This window comes from Numenius arquata, chromosome 2, assembly GCF_964106895.1.
Source record: "Numenius arquata chromosome 2, bNumArq3.hap1.1, whole genome shotgun sequence".
NCBI classification, from domain to species: domain Eukaryota; kingdom Metazoa; phylum Chordata; class Aves; order Charadriiformes; family Scolopacidae; genus Numenius; species Numenius arquata.
The window spans coordinates 128,426,717-128,444,917 of NC_133577.1; the positions used below are offsets into that span (position 1 = coordinate 128,426,717).

Below are 18,201 nucleotides of genomic sequence, written 5' to 3' on the forward strand. Positions count from 1 at the left end.
GGATGAAAACTCACCGTTTCTAATAAAATCTTACTGGCTCTTATCCACCCACACTCAGTTTTGCTGCTTGAAAGCAAATGGCTGCGGGAAGGAGGGAGCCCATCTCAGCTCACCTGCTGAAAAAAGACCTTTTTTTTTCAGCAAAAGATAAAATTCAGCTTGTTGGGAACCTGTGTCTGCAGTTCAAATTCAGAGTTTGCAATCATTAATTGACTGGCAGGATTCTGAGTAGCTGAGAGAAGCAGATTGAGCTGAAGAACTGCAGAAAAGGTCTCCCATCCCTGCCTCCATCATGAAAATAGCTTTGAAATTAAATAGTCTCACCAGGCAAAAAATAATAGAAAGAGATGTTGGGGAGTAAATCCCTGCATCTCTAAAGAACAGACCACATGTTTAGTAGGGGAAGGACAAATTGTGATAAACAGTCCGGGATTTCTTGCCGTGCAATGCAACAAATGCATCTTATCAACCCAGAGGGTTGCTGTTCTGCATATGCAGTTGCAGGTATCTTGGAAAAAGGTGAAGAATTGGGCTCTGTGATTTTCAGGCAGATGTTTCAAGAGCAAATCTTTCCAAGTCCTTCAGTGGGCTTTGGCATGAGTGTTTCCTATTACCCTGTTAAACATGGAAGATGATTCGGTACTAAAGCAAAGGCAGTATTTATCTATGGAGCACGGAGCAGCCCCTGGGTGAGAAAAGCATTTTATAGACAACAGTTCCTCAAGAAGTCTTACTTGTTCTCTGTGCCCTGTTGCATTTGGGTTTGGGCAGTGATCTCCTGGCCAAAGCCTTGATGCCAACAGACCCTCCAAGAGGACCTACATCAGTGAAGCTGCACGAAAGCTTTCATGAAAAGGACAAAGGGAGATTTAAGGGGAGAGAGAGAGACAGCAGGGGCTGTAGCATCTCTTCTGTCTGCTGCTCTTGTAAGCACTTACTAAAGTCTTGTTTGCACCTTTTTACATGCTGGGAGATGTATATACAAATACTACGTTTGTGCAGTCTCCCATAGATACGACATCTTCATTCACCCCCTGAAAAAAGGTCTGTTTTGGGTCACACTGAAAAGAAGCTCCCTTGTGTCAGCTGCCTTCCACAGGACCATCAACCTTGTGGGTGTGAGACAGGAGAGCCTCTGACAGCGAGGAACAGAGGCACTAACACAGCATCCTCTGTGTCTGTGGCTATGATTGATGGATGCAGCCGTATCACCATTTAAAAATGTATCACATCTATTCCTTAGCACGCCTGTTAGGAAGATTTCATTCTTTAAGGATTTAAGGAAAAGTAAATGTCTAGCACGTAATAAGCGTGATGGAATACCACAGACAGTTTAAATCTGTTTTTCCATAATCTATTCCAACTAATTCACCAGGTACTAACAGATAGTAATTTCTGTGGAAATGGCTGTAGAAACACTACATACATAAAGTGTGATACTTCCCTGATCATTTCCAGTTTTCCACTGACATTTGGAAGAACAAATTTCTCTGGAGCATGGCAAACCCAGACAATTTAGGAGCAAGAGAAACTCTTTCCAAACCTACCAGCCTTATCCTCACAGATTTTTTTTTTTTTTTTATCAAACTGTCCATCCTTCAGAATCTCATCTGTCTCTCAGAGAAACTGCAGACATGCATACATCAAAAAAAAAATGGAGTGTGGCTTTGTCATCATTAGCAGAATGCCTTCAAAAAGCCAAAATGGTACCCCATGGGATCTTTTCTTTGTAGGCAGAGCCCACAGATGGTGTCTGAGGTCCATCATCATGCACCAGACAACCATTCCACGGTGATGGTCCTTCTTGAAGGCCTGTCCAGCCACAGATTTCGGGTCGAGTGGCTGCACAAACCTGTTAAAATCTCGCCCTGTTGTACTGACCTCAGCTGTAGTGGAACAGCTCTGGAGTCAGTAGCTCTGATGTGTCAAACCACTTCCTACACACAACGGCACGCTCCGCCACACTGAGCATTAAGTTTGATTTCCTGGATAAAAGCTACTAATACCTGAACAGAGAGCAGCTTTTATTCTCTTGCGCGGAGCCAGCCAGTGAAACGATGATTTGCTGACCAAAGAGCAAAGTCCTTGCCGTGTACACAGAGTGATACTCCCCACCAGTCTAACCAGGCAGCAGACGGCTCCTTGGCTTGGTCACCACCAGCCCATCGCTTCTGAGAAACTTCACCATCCTCAGCGTTGCAAAGAAAAGATGTGAAGAAGTCCCATGGAGCTCAAGTGCCTTTTGATGTGGCTCTTGTTTGGATCCGTCAAGGGGAACAAGCCAGGTAAAAGACTATTTCTACGTTTTGGGGAGGGAAAATATGATTTGCTTTTTTGTGGTGGCTGCTGGAGGATGTTCACAACATCCTGACTCCTTTCAGGTAAGGAAAGTTGTTAAGATCTTAAGGAATTTGTGATTCTAAGGAAATGAGAGAAATGGGTTTTGTGCCCACAAACCATCAGCTGCAGACAATCCAAAGCATCACAGGATATTTTTTGTCTGAGTAATGTATGTATCCTCCAACCCATCGCTGGCACAGTGGGCAGATCAAAGCAGCCTTGTGCACCTTAGGTAGCTCTTTGAATTTGTTTTTTTTCCATTTTGCATGTAAATTTAGGAAATATAAAAATAGACACTGAAATGTCAGTACCTCTGTAGGTAAAATTGATAACAAGGCTATTAGTTAAAAAGTGCCATCCAAATTTGCTATGGGTACTATAGACATCATGTATTCTTTCAGCCACGCCTCCCAACCAGTAGTGCCTATAAACTGTGAACAGAGGCAGCTAATTCATTCAGCATAATTTTACACATTTATAGATTGTGATACTGCTTATATTTGGCTTATTTATTGTGACAAGTGTGTGCACTGAGAAATGGTCTGGTAATGTGTTAGCATATTTTAATTTCAACTGCTTTGTTCACGGGAAAAAAAAATAATCTCACATTTTCAGTGCTCCATAAATGTGAGCTGCTTCTGTATCTGCTGATGATGTCCAGGTTGAGAGGTACGAGCAGATGCAGCCTAAGGCAGGCTCTCAGATAAAATGGTGCTGTAACTGCTAATGGATCATTTCTAGCAGGGCTGCGAATTTTACTAAGGGCAGGGCATCTCAAGGGAAAACCACGTTGCTTATAACTGAGCTCATTAATGCAGGAAGTACCTTCACAAATATTTAACCCCCAGGTGATTTTATTCTCCTGAAAGTATTTAGCCAGTAAACACTGGACCTTTTCCTTCACGGGGCATTTTCATTGCCAAATGAAGTGCCAGTGCCCACGGCAAGTGTTTTAAGTGCTGCGTGTGAGAGCATCGCTGCAAGACGTTCAGCCAGAGATATGTAAATAGGATCGGTTCAGGGATGAGTCAGGTCCCCTGTATCACGCTTTCTCTATTACTGTGACTGGGACACGCCGTGAGGTTTCTTGCTGGCAGGTTTCATTTATCAGAAATCTTTCTGTTTTTTGGAAAAAAGTGAGGGGTGTTAGAGCAGTTGCGTTTTATGCTATTTGATGTGATTTAATTCTCCGGTGAATTAATAAATGCATAGCATTGCATTCTTCCCTGTATCACTAAGCTCTTCTTCCCTCAGCTTCCTGTCTTTATTTTCAATGTCGCTCCCAATGTTTAAACATAATATACATTTTTTTTTTTTTAAATTTCTTCCTGCAAATAATACGCTAAGGTAGAAACACCACCTTTTACCAAATTAGGGTTTTTTATTGTAGAGATGGCTGAAGGATTGTGACTGTAAGACCTATTGTTTTGAATCCCTTAGGAGGATCAACAAGGAGACCTGGGAACAGACATAAGCAAAGAAAAGGGAAAGAGGCTAGGTCAAACTGGTCAAAAATCGACTGTCTCATTTCATACGACGCTATTCATATTATCTTGCCTTAATATTTTCAGCTCGTCCCAGCACTGCAAGTTCAGCTTTGTAAGTAGATCCTGCCATAGACGTTGTTTGCAAGAGGGTTTCTCGCAAAATGCACTATCATCAGGAATAAACAGAATTAGGGGAATAAGGAAATGAAACTCCTTTGTTTTATGGGAACTTTCAATGATAGGTCTCAAAGTGCTTTCAGAGGGCAAAATCCTCTGCTATATATCTGGGGAAGCTAGGGCATGGGATGATCATTCATTTAGTAAAAATTAAACTATGCATTAGTGCTAAAGAGGATAAGAGAAATGTTGATTTTCTCAGGGACCGCATCACATTTATCTCATTTACTCTGCACAGCAGCAGTGCCTAAAAGCTGCAGGCTTGGATGAGGCTTGAAGAATGCTAGGTGAGGGTCAAATACAAGATAAAAGCCGGTCAGTGCTCCTATGACCTTTCCCTCTTGCTATTCGTCTTACAGGAATACACTGAATAGATTTGCAAGTTAAACCTGGAAAGGATTAAAACTCACAAAAGAAAAAATTTCGTTCAACTGAATTTCATTCACACAAGATGGGTACCAGATCTCAGTCATTTACATGAGAGGAATTTCTTTCCCATTATACTTGCATATTAGTGCCCGCTCCCATGGATTTGCAATGCAATGCAGAATAAATTAAAGTTGTCAAACACATACAAATGTTTCTTGTAAGGTCAACCAGAGAGCGAATACTTCTAGAAACCTTCCAGCTACAGTGGCCCCCAGCAGCAAAATGCCCAACATACAGCTACAGTAAAAAAAAAAAAAAATTGCTAAAATTGTGATCCTGCTGAGGAAAAGCAGATGTTACAGAGATCCTGCAGTATATGCTTTTGCCAGATGGAGAAATCTTCTCCCCACCTCATCAGATATGAGGCGTTATGTCTTTCCCTTTTACCACAGCAAAACCTCCAGTCTTTAGCTACAGCTAGAAAGCCCACTACCTATGAGACCCCACCTGGAATACTGTCTCCAGCTTTGGAGTCCTCAACACAGGAAGGACATGGACCTGTTGGAACGGGTCCAGCGGAGGGCCACGAAGATGATCAGAGGGATGGAGCACCTCCCCTATGAAGACAGGCTGAGAGAGTTGGGGTTGTTCAGCCTGGAGAAGAGAAGGCTCCGGGGAGACCTCATAGCAGCCTTCCAGTATCTGAAGGGAGCCTACAGGAGAGCTGGAGAGGGACTCTTTGTCAGGAAGTGTAGTGACAGGACAAGGGGTAATGGTTTTAAATTGGAAGAGGGGAGATTTAGATTACATATTAGAAATAAATTCTTTACTGTGAGGGTGGTGAAGCACTGGAACAGGTTGCCCAGGGAGGTTGTGGATGCCCCATCCCTGGAAGTGTTTAAGGGCAGGCTGGATGGGGCTTTGAGCAACCTGCTCTAGTGGAGGTGTCCCTGCCCATGGCAGGGGGGTTGGAACTTGATGATCTTTAAGGTCCCTTCCAACTCTAACCACTCTATGATTCTATGATTCTATTGACTTCATAGTCTTGCAGTTTTGGTCTCCCTGCTTTCTTCCTCAAAGTTCAGCTTTGCGTCTCCTGTTTTTCCTGTTGCATTAATTGTATCTTCAAAACCCAGCTTTTGGATGTTTTCTACCCATGGTTTCCATCTCCTGACCCTGGCCCTGAATCTTGGAACAACCTGGCCTACTGAGCCCTTGCTCCATCTCCTCCAATGCTTCTCCAAAACTCACATTTCCAAAGTCCGTCCATGACTTTCTTCACTTGACTCCCTGTTCTTCAATCCTGCCAGGGTAGCAGCACTCTGTCATCTGCTGTTTTTTCTTTATGTTCTTAATTTGCTAAGTGCAAGCCCCCAGACAAAGAATATACAGCCCACTTTATATGGAAAAATGTTTCATGCATTATAAAGTCATAAAATTCATTAACAAATAATTTCCATCCCACTCTTGAGAGCTCCAGCAAAAAGCTCAGTGACCATGCTAAGGCCACAAGTCAAATGAGATGACTCCTAAAGCCACATTTGAAATCAAAAGAATCCCACCAGACCTTTTTTTTTTTAATGTTACACAAGACTGGGACACATGCTTGTCATCCAGTTCTATTACTTTCAGGGAGGATATTCTCTACTGCCCTTCCAACCCAACAAAAGGGAGAAAAAAAAAACTGAGAAAGTTCTAGCCAAAGGAAAGGATCTGAATTTCTGCTGCTGTTTCAAAAGCCAATTTTCTTTCTCAGCAATGTTTTTTTTCCCTTTACTGAAGATGTGGGTGTTACTGAAGGCACAGATTTAAGCAAAAATGTAGCCAAACCTATTCAAAATCCAAATGTCACACACCAAAACAAGGCTTTCACGTATGATATTCTCAAAACCAGACATTGTGTTCTGCTCCCATACCATGCGCAGCGGTTGCCTTTAAAGAGTTTGAGCTCTGTGGCTTTACCACAGAACCAAGAAGGTTATAAACACCCAGAAACAACAGAATAAGAAAAACAAACGTTCGCCATTCTCCACTGCGTACATTTTCTAATCAGAGCACTGTGCTCGGGCTAGTTTTCCTCCCTCTCTCTTCCTTAGGAAACACTCTCCCTCTTTCCTAATGCTCCCTCTTCCAATTCCCCTCTGGGCTGGGGACATTTGCAGTCCAAGACCCCAGCCCAGCCTCCCTGTCTGGGATTCATCTCACTCAACTTCAGCTGTCTGCAGCATCAACTTTTCCACCGAGCTGGACATGTGGACCCCATGTGTAGCCAGGGGACAGAAAGTAGCCCTTTCAGGGAACAGTTAATCTACCAGATCGCAGATAAGGGTGCAGTGAGTCATGTCCTGTAAGTCTCTTTCTAGTGACTTCGCAGGGAATTGAAATGTCTGCTTTTTGTTGTCTGGGTGGCACTCAGTCTATGCCTTAAAATGGGAGTAAATCAGCAATTAATGGGGATGAATAGGAAGGGGAGAAACAGACATTCAGTCAAGAAACATCTGGGTCAGTGGAAGACACAACAACCTCTGCAAGCTGCTTTGCTGGGAACTTACAGCAAAGTGAGCTTTGAAATTATATTGAAATTTGAAATTATATCAATGCATTAGCTAAACCACACTAATTACTGATGTGAGCATGTAAGAATGTTCTTCCACCACTGTAGCCAACAAAAAGAGAGAAGCACCTGTAAGAATTGCTTTGGAAAACTTAATTTAGGAGTCTGGTGTCCTCTAGAGAGGTCTGCCCAGCTCCACTCCTTACAAAGGGAGTTAAGAAGGCAGGTTACTGAGGCGAAATTATGCTTAGCATGAGAAAGCTTAGTCCACTCTCAAACCAACTCTAGCCTTTCTGTATATGGAAGTATTTTTTTTACATTAGATTCCACTGCCTGAGTCAATAGCAAACAGCTGGTTAGTGTGATTAAGCCAAGAGATAAAAGAAGTGCATCTCTCCCAAACCTAATTTCTTATAATCCTAGAAAGAGTTAATAGGCAGCTCCTGCTGGTTCATATTCCAGTTTATTTTGCACTGTTTTTCCAACAGAGACATCTTCTAGTACAGAAAATTCAGAAGGCATTGAACTGCCTGGTCCTTAGAATAGGACATGCCTCTTCTCTACTGCTAGGACTATTACAACCCATCTCCCAAACCCCATAAGGCTGATCTTTCCTCCATCGCTGTTCACATTAAATCTTGTGCCTGGTGATTTCATCTGCATTGCATTTCTGTCACTTTAATTGCAGATTCATTACTGCTAAAATGACTTTGTACGATAAGCTCTACAGTATACCTAACCATAATCTCACAGGCAAATTACCATAAACTTCAGGTTTGCACCCTCGCCCCTGAGCTGGGATCTGTTGACAGCTTAAAAATCCACATAGACAATAAATGACATTAATCAGAGGGGAAAGAAGCAGGCAGAGCTGTAGTTAGTTTGTTAATGGACCCTCTGGGAAAAAGTTTTGAAGTTAGAAAAAGTTCATTACCATTTCAGTCCAGTTGTTGGTATCAGTTCCTTCTCTTCACCCATATCGGTTTCATCTTCAAGAGACCTATTCTATTCAGAGAGCACGTAGTTTCAGACAGCGTATGAACCCCCATGGCTGATTTAGCTTTCCAGCCAAATCAATGGAAGTGTCTTCATTTTTGCATCGTTTGATTTCTTGGTATCTCCAGGGAAAAGCTCTCTTCATCTCTGAACTGGGCAGGTGTGTGAACTGCCTAGTTTCTTCCACTGCTTCTACCCAGATCTTCAGAACAGCCGATCTCCTACCAATCCAGTCTTACCACCTTTGTATTTAGGGGAAAATTGTCCTATTTTTGCACCTTGCCATTTTAACTTGACATTGAATAATGTCGGTGCTGGTGACACACAGCCACATGACAGAGGAAATTCTGAGTTTAGGTTATTGTGGCATGACTCACTGTCTGTCTTTACCTAATACTAAAAATACCTGTTAGAAATTTTCCTCATTCACTTCCTCTGGACAAAAGGTGTTGTTCTGATGCCTTGTCTAACACTGCTCTAGCAACTCAGACATGGAAGAGAAATATGGCAGGAGAGCTTCATAAATCCTAATACTACCAGCACGTATACTATGAGCAGTTATGTGTTGGGTGAGTAACGTATTTGAATGGGAAACCTCAGGGAAGAAACCCAAGCACTGGAAAAACCTGATGGTGATTAAGCTGGTGGGTTTCTTTCTCCTGAGCCTAAATAATGATGCTAGATGCTGAGAGTAACCAAAGGGAGTTAAGCTTTTTTTTAGCACATGGCAATGAACTTGCAAAAGACATGGCATGGCAGGATATTCTGCTTGGCACCAGCTTCCAATAACTCCTATTTGATGATGTCTGACAGCTTATGTGGAGGTCCCAGATGCCCTGAGACACGAATGACATCAGGCACCGTACCTTAAGCAGGAATAGCAGGAATTCCACCTATCTTGTGGCTCAGATCACGAGGAGTGGCTTTCAGGTCTCAGAAAAGTTAGGAAACAATTTTGGGAGCACACCAGAAGATGCAATAACTACTTTTTAATGTTTATGTTTCACAGATGTCTATGATCTGAGTTCACTAGACTCCTCCTAATTCCAAGGACGTGTCTCCATCCACTAAATGATATTTGCTAACAGTTACAAAATTTCCAGAAAAGCTGTAGGCACCAAAATTCCACTAATATGGGGAGAAATGTAGATTCCCAGCTGCCTCAGGAGAGCTACATGTTCTAGCAATTCTGTAACTGATAACAGTGCTAAATCCTGTGAACACAATTACACTATCCTCTCTGCTTGGCCCATTTCAAGACATCATTTTAGTACCTCTAAGGGAAGAGGAATGGAGTCACAGGGAAGTTTTGGGATGTAGGAGATGAGAATGGTAGGTGGGAGGTGATGAAGCTTGTGAATGAAGGAAAGGGAGGACAGAGGACAATGGGCTCGAAAGAGAAGGAGATGGGGGGACACAGCACCTTGTCATGGGGAAGGAGAACTGGAGGATGTGGGGAGGGAAAATGAGAAAGCAAACAAAACCGCAAGAGATTTGAAGGTGGTGTGAGGGCAATCTTAAACCAATCCTTGCAGGAGCGTAGCCCTGGAGCAGCTGTGGAGGGATGCAGAATCCAGAGGAAAGATGGGCTGTGCAAAACTGGCTACAAGGCAGGTTACGCCTAGGTGTGCTGGCTACAAGGCAGGTTACACCTAGGTGTGCTGGCCTTTCAAAGGATTTACACTTTCATATCACACCAACCCAATTGAATTGACAGACTAATTCCCAGCCAAGTGCAAACCAGCAAAAAAACAAAGTTGATCTCCCCTAAAAATGTAAAAGTTCAGAAATCTAGTCAATGAGTAAATCCATGTTGCCATTCCCTAGTTTCCTGGCTTCTTCCCATCCTTTGGCTCTTTTATCATCCACATGGCAGCGATGTTGATATTTTAGGGGCAGACCATGCAGTTTCCTCAGGCACAAAGACTGAACAAAGTTCTAAAGACGATTCACTCCAGAGGTCATTCCATGCAGGCAATTTGATCCAGACCTCACCAGGTCTGCTTCCTCTCTGCACAGTCTTCCTACATGATGCCAGGAGGTCCAAGTGCCATGAAATCCCCCTGCATACCTGTGGCCTCTGCAGTTTTGGGGGATATTTATTCTCCCCTGATGGGAGTTTGAATACAACAATTAGTTTGAACCTGTGATGCTGCTAAATGTCGAAGCACTGAGAGCTCTTCTGGGTTCAACGGCCAAACTCTAGCTTCCATTCTCACAGAGACTTCACTGAGTGTGTAGTCATTGTCACGAGTTATTATCACATCTACTGCCACAATGCCTGGCTTGATAATTAGGAGTCATTTGTGTTAGGCATGGTACAAATACCTGACCAACACAGGAAGTTTAGGATCCAAATACAAGAAAGTACAGAAGTAATACTGATCAGCATGTTGGGTGCCTACCTGCTCTTGAAAGATGGGTAAAAGACTACTTAAAGAAAAGCATCTCTGAAGAGATACAAGATACTTAAAGACAGTGAAGAGGAATAATGGCAATTTGAAATATTCATGCAATGCTCCTCCCAGTGTGAGGACTGGAACAACAATAAGCCCAAAAGCTGCTGAGTTAGATATCAGATATGTTGGTGAGGAGGCCTAGCATAGGAAGAGAAGCCAATGGTTTGAAAGGATGTGATGGTTGATAAAGGGAAAGTTCTTGAAAATAGAAGTAAAATATTTGATGTGACAGCAAAACGGTTAGAAGTCAACAGAGGGAAGCAAACAGAAGGCTATGGTGAGGCCTAGGAAATTAATCTTTCCAAATGCTTTCTGGATCAGAGACAAGAATGTGGTTGTAAAGGCCAAAGAAGCAGATGCTGCAGTGGTTTAGATGCAAAAAGACAAGAATTTGAATGATGTGGATGAAATGAAAAGGCTGGGTGCTAGGAGTGTTGCATGAGATCCAGCTGCAGGGTGGATGAGTTGATCCAAGAGTGCCAGCCTGATGGGCATCGCTATCCATCCCCCTCTGTGCACCATTTCTGCACAATTCTTATCTGATGCGTGCAAGTTTAGAAGAACCCTAACTTCATTTGATCATCAATTAAAACAACAGTTGCCCTTTATGATGAGTAGGCTAAATGCTGTGGGTTTTCTTCAGAAGAGACTAAAGAGTTGTAGGTTTGAGAGCCTCCTGCTGAGATTCAGATCTACAGTCTGCTTCAAAGAGACTTTTGAAGTCTTGAGGGAAGCATGCTTTTAGCTTTCAGGGAAAGTGAGAGTACATGATCTCAACTTGCTGCTAATCTGATAACTCTTTAATTTTAATCACCCTTACAGTCTGTGGTAAACCATGTGGTTAACTATTTCGGGTACAGTCACTTTTCTCGAAGCCACAGTCTGGTGTAGTTTACAAGGCGAATCCTTTGATAACACAAAGACACAAGGGGATTAAAATATCCCTTACACAGCTTAGCTGTTAAACTGCTCAGGATACTTTTCATTGTTGCCTTCCTCAAACTTTGTGACTTTTACTAAGCGGCAAGATAATGAAAAGTAGAAAGGGCAGAAAATATCCAAGCAAGAAAATGATGGGTGGCTCTGGAAGAAAAGGGCACTGCAGGACTGGGTCTGGGAGTCGCTGATTGGGTTGCTGTTGGCAAGGCATGGCTTTATTTCAAGGAGAAGGCACTTTGGGAGTCAAGGGCAGACTCCAAATGATGAACAACTATCAGGGATTCAAGGCCCTTTTGCAGTCATTCTTGCTGGCTGCTAAGGCTGCATTAATTATGGCTGCAGAAAATGTGAAAACACAATGACTAAGAAATTTTACTCGTAATCGCTATTACTATTATGCATAAGCATAAAGGGCCACAGAGCCTTAAATAATCATTAAGTAGTGCCTTTATCAACTTCTGGGTCTCCAGCTCAGCTTCAGTGGGCTTTTCAAGTGCACTGGAATGATCTCACTTAATTCATTCCAACTGATTGGGAAATATATTTAGATGTGATTTGCTGATGATACAGCACTTCATGTTCTTGTTTTGGGACAAGTTATATTTAGGTTTGCAAACTTATTTCATGGTAAGCTGCTCTTTGGTGTGCTCAGACATAACTGAGAGTCTGCTCCCCTTTCCAATGTTTTCTTAGAGATGATTGCAACTTTTAATGACTTAGTTTTGCTTATTATGCCTCACTCCATAGATTCAGGGCTGCACACCCTGGTGCAGCCAGCAGCTCTACGAGGTAATTGTGTAGAGCTTCATTAAGAAAATGTTGGTAGCGTTTCATGTTACCCATCTGCTGGGTGCAGAAAGAAAGGGCTCAACCGCCTGCTTCAGGCAGGGGGGGCAGGAGCAGGCAGATAGGCCTGCTGCCTCCCCCCACAACTCCCAGCTGCTGCAGAACATCCTTGCTCCAGCATCCTTCCCCCTCTGGAAGAAACACAAGGGACTCGAATCAGGCCCTCCTAATTCAGAATCAGAATCAGAATCAGAATCTGATTAATCTGATAAATCTGATCTCCTAATTAAAAGAGTGTAGACAAATACAGGCTTCACGTCACTTGGTGGAGACTCTCCCAAGGGATTTTTCTGCATCCTGAACAAATCTATACTTATGAAATCAATGGCAATGACTAACTCCAATGTGAAGAAGGCTTTGGATAGTGGGATTGTTCTAAAATGAAAATAAAAATTGTTCATTTAAAATAACTAATAGTTTTACCAGACAATCAGAGCCTTTCCTTGGCTTACAGACAATCAGAGAAACAAAGTTTTGCTGCCCTTATGTTCCCTTCATGACATCCAGTTTCATCCCTCAGCTGTGATTTTAGCTCTCTGGCTGGGAGCAGAATTAGGCTTACTTAACTGAGCTATGAGCAAGACAGAAAAATGTGGGAAGCCCTCAATGAATAAGGCAGATGCACAGGCTGTCCTGATTCTCAGGCTTTCTGTTTGCAGAACAATGCCCAGCTCTTCCAAGGACCGAATTTGCTGATGTTACTGCTGAAACATATCCAGTGGGGACCAGACTGTATTATGAATGTGACAGTGGCTACACGAGAAGACGTGGCCAGTACCCGGGAATTCGATGTCAGAGTGTGCAGCAGGGTACTTATTGGGTCTACAACGAATTTGAATGCATTGGTAAGTGATTATTGTCCTTTTCCTACACTTGTAGAGGTGTTTTTCAGATGATGGGTGCTTTGTCTTTGCTCTTCTATTCGTCCTGCTGTAATTCAGCAAATACAACTTTTCTCACAGATGAGAAAATTTTGTTGTCAACGGCTCCCACAGTGGAGTTAGACATTACACAGAAGCCAGAAAGCAAAACACAGAACCCTGCACCCCAGAAGCGAGGAAACCTTCCAGAGTTTGACCAGAAAGGTGAGTAAGAGCCTATTCATTACTGTAACGCTTCTTCCACTGATTTCCATGGAAGCAATGTAAGAACAATGATTAATTTTTAATTATTTTGACAGACAGAGAGAAAAAACCAATTGCTATAATATCTTGGCTGAACAAGTGATATGGTGTAAATGAGTATTCTATAACCTAACAAAGAGTTAGGAAGGCTTGGTATATCCTCTTGTCTATATTTTGTAAAAATACAAATCATGCTCCTTCAAAAAGCAGTAGGTAAAATTTATCTGCTTTAACCATGTGCTACCTTGTGATCCCACAGATTTTTGTGGTCCTCCCAAGACTATTCCACATGCCTCTTTAAGACTGAACAAACAGTATTACTTGGGGCAAGTATTGCATTTCAAATGCCAGAGCGGTTACAATAAGCAATCCCCGACCTCTGGCACCCGCACGTGCAAGAAGGTGAATGGCAGAATCATCTGGACCCCCCTTGACCTGCAATGCACCAATGACAGCAGTTATAGTGACAAGTGGCCAGGTAAGATGGTTGTTTTGGCATCACATTGGTGTCATGACCTGTTCAGGCAGGATCCAGACATCCCAGCTCAACACATCAATCTTGCTTGGGGTTTGGGATGGAGACATTAGCGACTTCAGGGCTCTGACACTGATGGAGATGTCATCTCTGACTGATAGAGATGACCTGCCTGGGAGCATATAGCTGCATCCTATCTCCTTGGGTGTTCTTTCATACTAACTGCAAAATTGCAGGCATTTGTGAGCAGATAGAGAAACACTGTCATGTACTGGGAAGAAAAGAGTAGAACAAGTCTTTCTCTTTCTCCTTCCTCCCGGCAGCTATTGGTTATCTATTGTCACTTCACAGTAAGGCACTCTAAAAAGGTCTGTCTAAGCATCGCTCTTGATTGCTCAGGGTTTTAGGATCCAGAATTTAGCTGGTCCATAGCTAAACCTGAGTAATGTGGCTCAGTTCTTAATTTAATACTCAGGATGCTGTTTTACAAAGAGACAGCACAAAGCCCGCCAATATTGCACTGCAGACTTTATGAACCCACGTTGAGGAGGACAAGCACCATTGTGGTCTGGAAACTTGAGTTTCACTGCTTAGGGAGCCAGCGGGGCTCTCAAGGGAGTCTGCAGAACCTCTGCCTCTTGCTTTTACGCCTTCAGACACGTTAATGAAAAAAAACCAAAAAGACCTTCATGGCCTCTACGTCACCCAAATTACCTGCCTTTTCTGATGGCATCTTTCGAAACTCTACAATCATTGAGTTCAATATGCAGAGAGAAAACAGAGCCCCTTTCCCAAGCTTCTGTGATAGTACTGACGGTCTTGGGCTCTCTCTGGATGGCAAGCAGTGCTATTGTAGGTGGAAGGGCCCAGCTGTCCATCATCTCTACAGTCCTCAGCCTTTCATTACCCTCCCAACCTCATCTGAGGTAGGGGAGTGCTGTGGGCTAATTGTAAAGAGGTGGGAGCCAGGGAAAGGATCCCAAGAGGACTTTTCCTACCAATAAAGAATGGAAAAAATGGGTTTTGCCAGTAGTTTCGCCTTTAAGGGGAAATTAATCTTGCAGAACTGTAGACTGCATAGATGTCTACATCTGAGTTTGATTGCCTTTATAACCATCACCAGGGAATAGGTGTTGATGTTACCTGCCCTATTTCACAAGTCTGTTTTATCATTAGATGAATTGCACCCTTTAAAGGGTTGTTTCTCCCCAGTCACTACAGCAGACCCCAGATGATTGTCTCAGAGGTCACATCTACGTAATGGTAGATCAGGTGAATGCTAGCCCTTGTGACCCATCCCAGGCCATGTGGTAGAGCAGGATGCTTTGTGCAGGCCCTTTTGCCTGCAGAGTGACCTTTCAGGTGACACTTGGCCATCGTTGTCTGTCGTTGCTGCTCTGACTGTAAGAATGAATCACCTTACACACTGGACACACTATTTCAGCATTAACCCAGGACCTTTTCCCCTTCTTCATAGATCCATCTGTTTCCCTGTGGTGCCCAGTTCAGATTGTTTCAGGTACAGTAGTCACAATTTATTGTTTGGTCTTTCCTTCTCCTTCAAGACAGTCATTTTTTTCCATTGGTAATTTCACTTGGTGCTATCAGGATGAAAGAACTTCTTGCTATGATGGAAAAAGCCCATCAACTTACCAGTCCTATAAAATGATATCAAATAGTCAAAGATCACAAATATTTGAAATTTTAAAATTAGTATTATGAAAAACGTGAGACTGGATGATGAAATAGGCCATCTAGGCCTCTCATTCAACACAACAATAACTCCAGTTTCCTGCAAACATACACTCACACCTGAGCAAGGTCAGGTCTTTGCAATTAGCGCACCAAATATTTATTCCCCTCAAATGTAGCCTTTCTCTTTGTTATGATGCTACATCCTTCATGGAGATGGATAAGGAATATCCTCCCCTTTCTCGGTTCTTATCCCAGCATTCAGTACAAAGAGATTTTTCAAGAGACCACTCTTACAAGACCTTTTGTTAAAAACCTGCCCATATCTCATTCTGGCTCCAGTTCAGAGCTTCTTATTCAGGTTAAAGGAGAAATTCAATGAATTTCTTGTACCAGGGAAGTTTTGGATTACATTTCTGGGGAAAAAGAGTTCCTGTTTGAAGCCATCTTTCCAAATCCTAACTTGGCACCTTGAAAGTCATCCTTCCCAATCTTACATGAAAAGAAGATCTTAGCTGTATCCCATTCCCGGGAAGATACAGTTCACTTCATGCTCACCATTAATAGATATTAGATCAGCACATATATTGATATCCAGGCTGGAAACATCTATTTGATGGCCAAGAAATGAACATGGCAATTATTAAGTTTGCTGTGCAGTGGGAGAGCTGTCAGACCTAACCTGACTCTACCCTCGTCACTGCTTTGATGCTCCTCACCAGAAGAGCAAATCGATACAAAATCAAGAATTTCTTTCTCTTCGTAGGTTCAGCTCATCCATCCTTTTCCTCCTCAGTGACACTGCCGGTGACAGGTATGCCATTTTGTTAATTGGACTCAGACTTGACTGATCCCCCAGAGCAGTTACTTTGCCTTTCAATTTGCTGTTCTACCAAAAAGATCTGTCTCTGTCATAAGAGCTAATAAATATACTTCAAGACATGTCTATGCCCATGTATTGGCTGAGAAGTCTGTAAAGCAAGTGTAAATAGAGACTGTTTAAGCACTTAAGCTTTTTATAAAGAGTTTTTAAAAGACTCATAAGGGATGCAAAAGAAAATAGATTGATCTAAATGAAGCAATTTTCAGATTCTTCCTCTGAGACTTTCTGTGAATTCAGTGAATAACTTCAACTGGAAAAAAACAGGAAAAATGTAAACATTTAGATGATGTGTTTCTTTCATATTTTCAAAAGAGTAAAAAAAGGATGGGCAAATAAAATATTTTCTTACAGCTAAACTGATGCATTTAGATCAGTCTGAGGAGATTTTCTTCTCCCTCTTCCTCATCTTCTATTCAACGATTAGCTGCTAAAATAGAAATTGTCTCTTACTGTGCATACACTCAAGACTTTGTACAAGGGATTTCAATTCCAGCTGGAGTCTGCTGACAACTGTAGCACACATCGTAATAAAGAGGAATAATGGAGTGAGACAAAGGAAGGGAAGGAGGAGTATTGCAAATTATGCCAAAGACTGCAGCATCAGTAGGCCCTGGTTACTTGGCCGTGGACACCCTCTAGTTACCCAGGTCCTCTCTGACTGGGTCCTGTTTCCCCTAGTGAGCAAAGCAATGGGGGTGACATGGAAGAACTCTTGCCTCTGGGTGTAGGAGCAAGATGAGCCCCTATCCCAGGTCTTGCCTGTTTCTCCCAGTTGGAGTAATTACAACAATTAAGATAATGCCAGGTGCTAACTGTGCTGATTTTCTGTTTTAACAGCTGTCTTTTTGGTTCTGCTTATCATTCCTACTGTCTTTGTGTGACTCGTCAAGCAGAGAATACAGTAAGCAGGAAGGAGCCAGGAAAATGTGGAATCTAAAAAAAAATGAAGCAGCTATCAATTGGATCAGCCATCTCACTATTGCACTGCTTAGATTTCTGAATATCTTCTTAGATATTAAATGAACGACCCTGGATTTTGGGTTGCCTGGTTCAGCTGTTAAATACTGGCAGAAGAAGAGGAGGAATCAGCTTTTGAAATCAAAAAGCACGCTTTGTCCCAGCCATTGTGGAACTGAGAATGGCAGTTCAAATAATGGGTGCAAAATGAATCCCATGGGGAAATTAAGGTTGATTATGCAAATATGTTGGTTTCAGATAGATTACACAATCAGTCTTCTTCTCTCTGGCTAACCTGTGGGAAGTCTGGTGGAGCATCTGCCAACATGACCACGTAATTCTTCTTCTTTCTTCCCCCTGATTTCTCAGTTGTGTCATGGCAACTTTGTACTTCAGACTTACTTCAGTCTGGCCTCCTCGCTGTTTCTATTACTACACTGAGATGCTCAAAGGCTGTTCCTGTTCACAGGCTCCCCAGCCTACGTAATCCAAGATATCCCTATTTGACACTTGGGAGTTCGCCTCTTCTCTCTCTTTTCTAATCCTCATCCCCATTTCTCCTCATGTTCCTTACTAATTACTGATGGGCTCTGGTTCTCTGCTGAACGGGGATTTTTCTCAAAAAGGAGGAGGACCTTGTGAAACCACATCATTGATGCTTTTTTTTTGCCAGTTCATGATAGAATAAAGCCATAGAAAGCATAGACAATGCTTTGAAACATGTTTTAGTGAAGATAGTCAACTGTGGTGCAGATTGCCTGGGCCATTGTGGGATTTCTGATAATATGATTGGTGAAAAATTGGCAAGAATGATCTACGTTTCACTGACCCTGTGGTGGAACAAGTGATGAAATAGCCAACACCAGATGAGATAGCAACTGAGATTCTAAGCGGTGTTTTCTG

General features: G+C 42.5%; 1 protein-coding gene across 1 annotated transcript; it reads left to right on the forward strand.

Moving 5' to 3' along the window:
- Positions 1 to 2,224: 2,224 nt before the first annotated feature.
- Positions 2,225 to 17,222, forward strand: LOC141462388 (interleukin-2 receptor subunit alpha-like). Its single transcript, XM_074144196.1, has 7 exons — positions 2,225 to 2,285; positions 12,827 to 13,012; positions 13,130 to 13,252; positions 13,551 to 13,769; positions 15,244 to 15,285; positions 16,225 to 16,272; positions 17,179 to 17,222. The coding sequence occupies exons 1-7, from the start codon at positions 2,225 to 2,227 to the stop codon at positions 17,220 to 17,222; spliced, it is 723 nt and encodes a 240-aa protein (XP_074000297.1).
- The last annotated feature ends 979 nt before the right edge of the window (positions 17,223 to 18,201 follow it).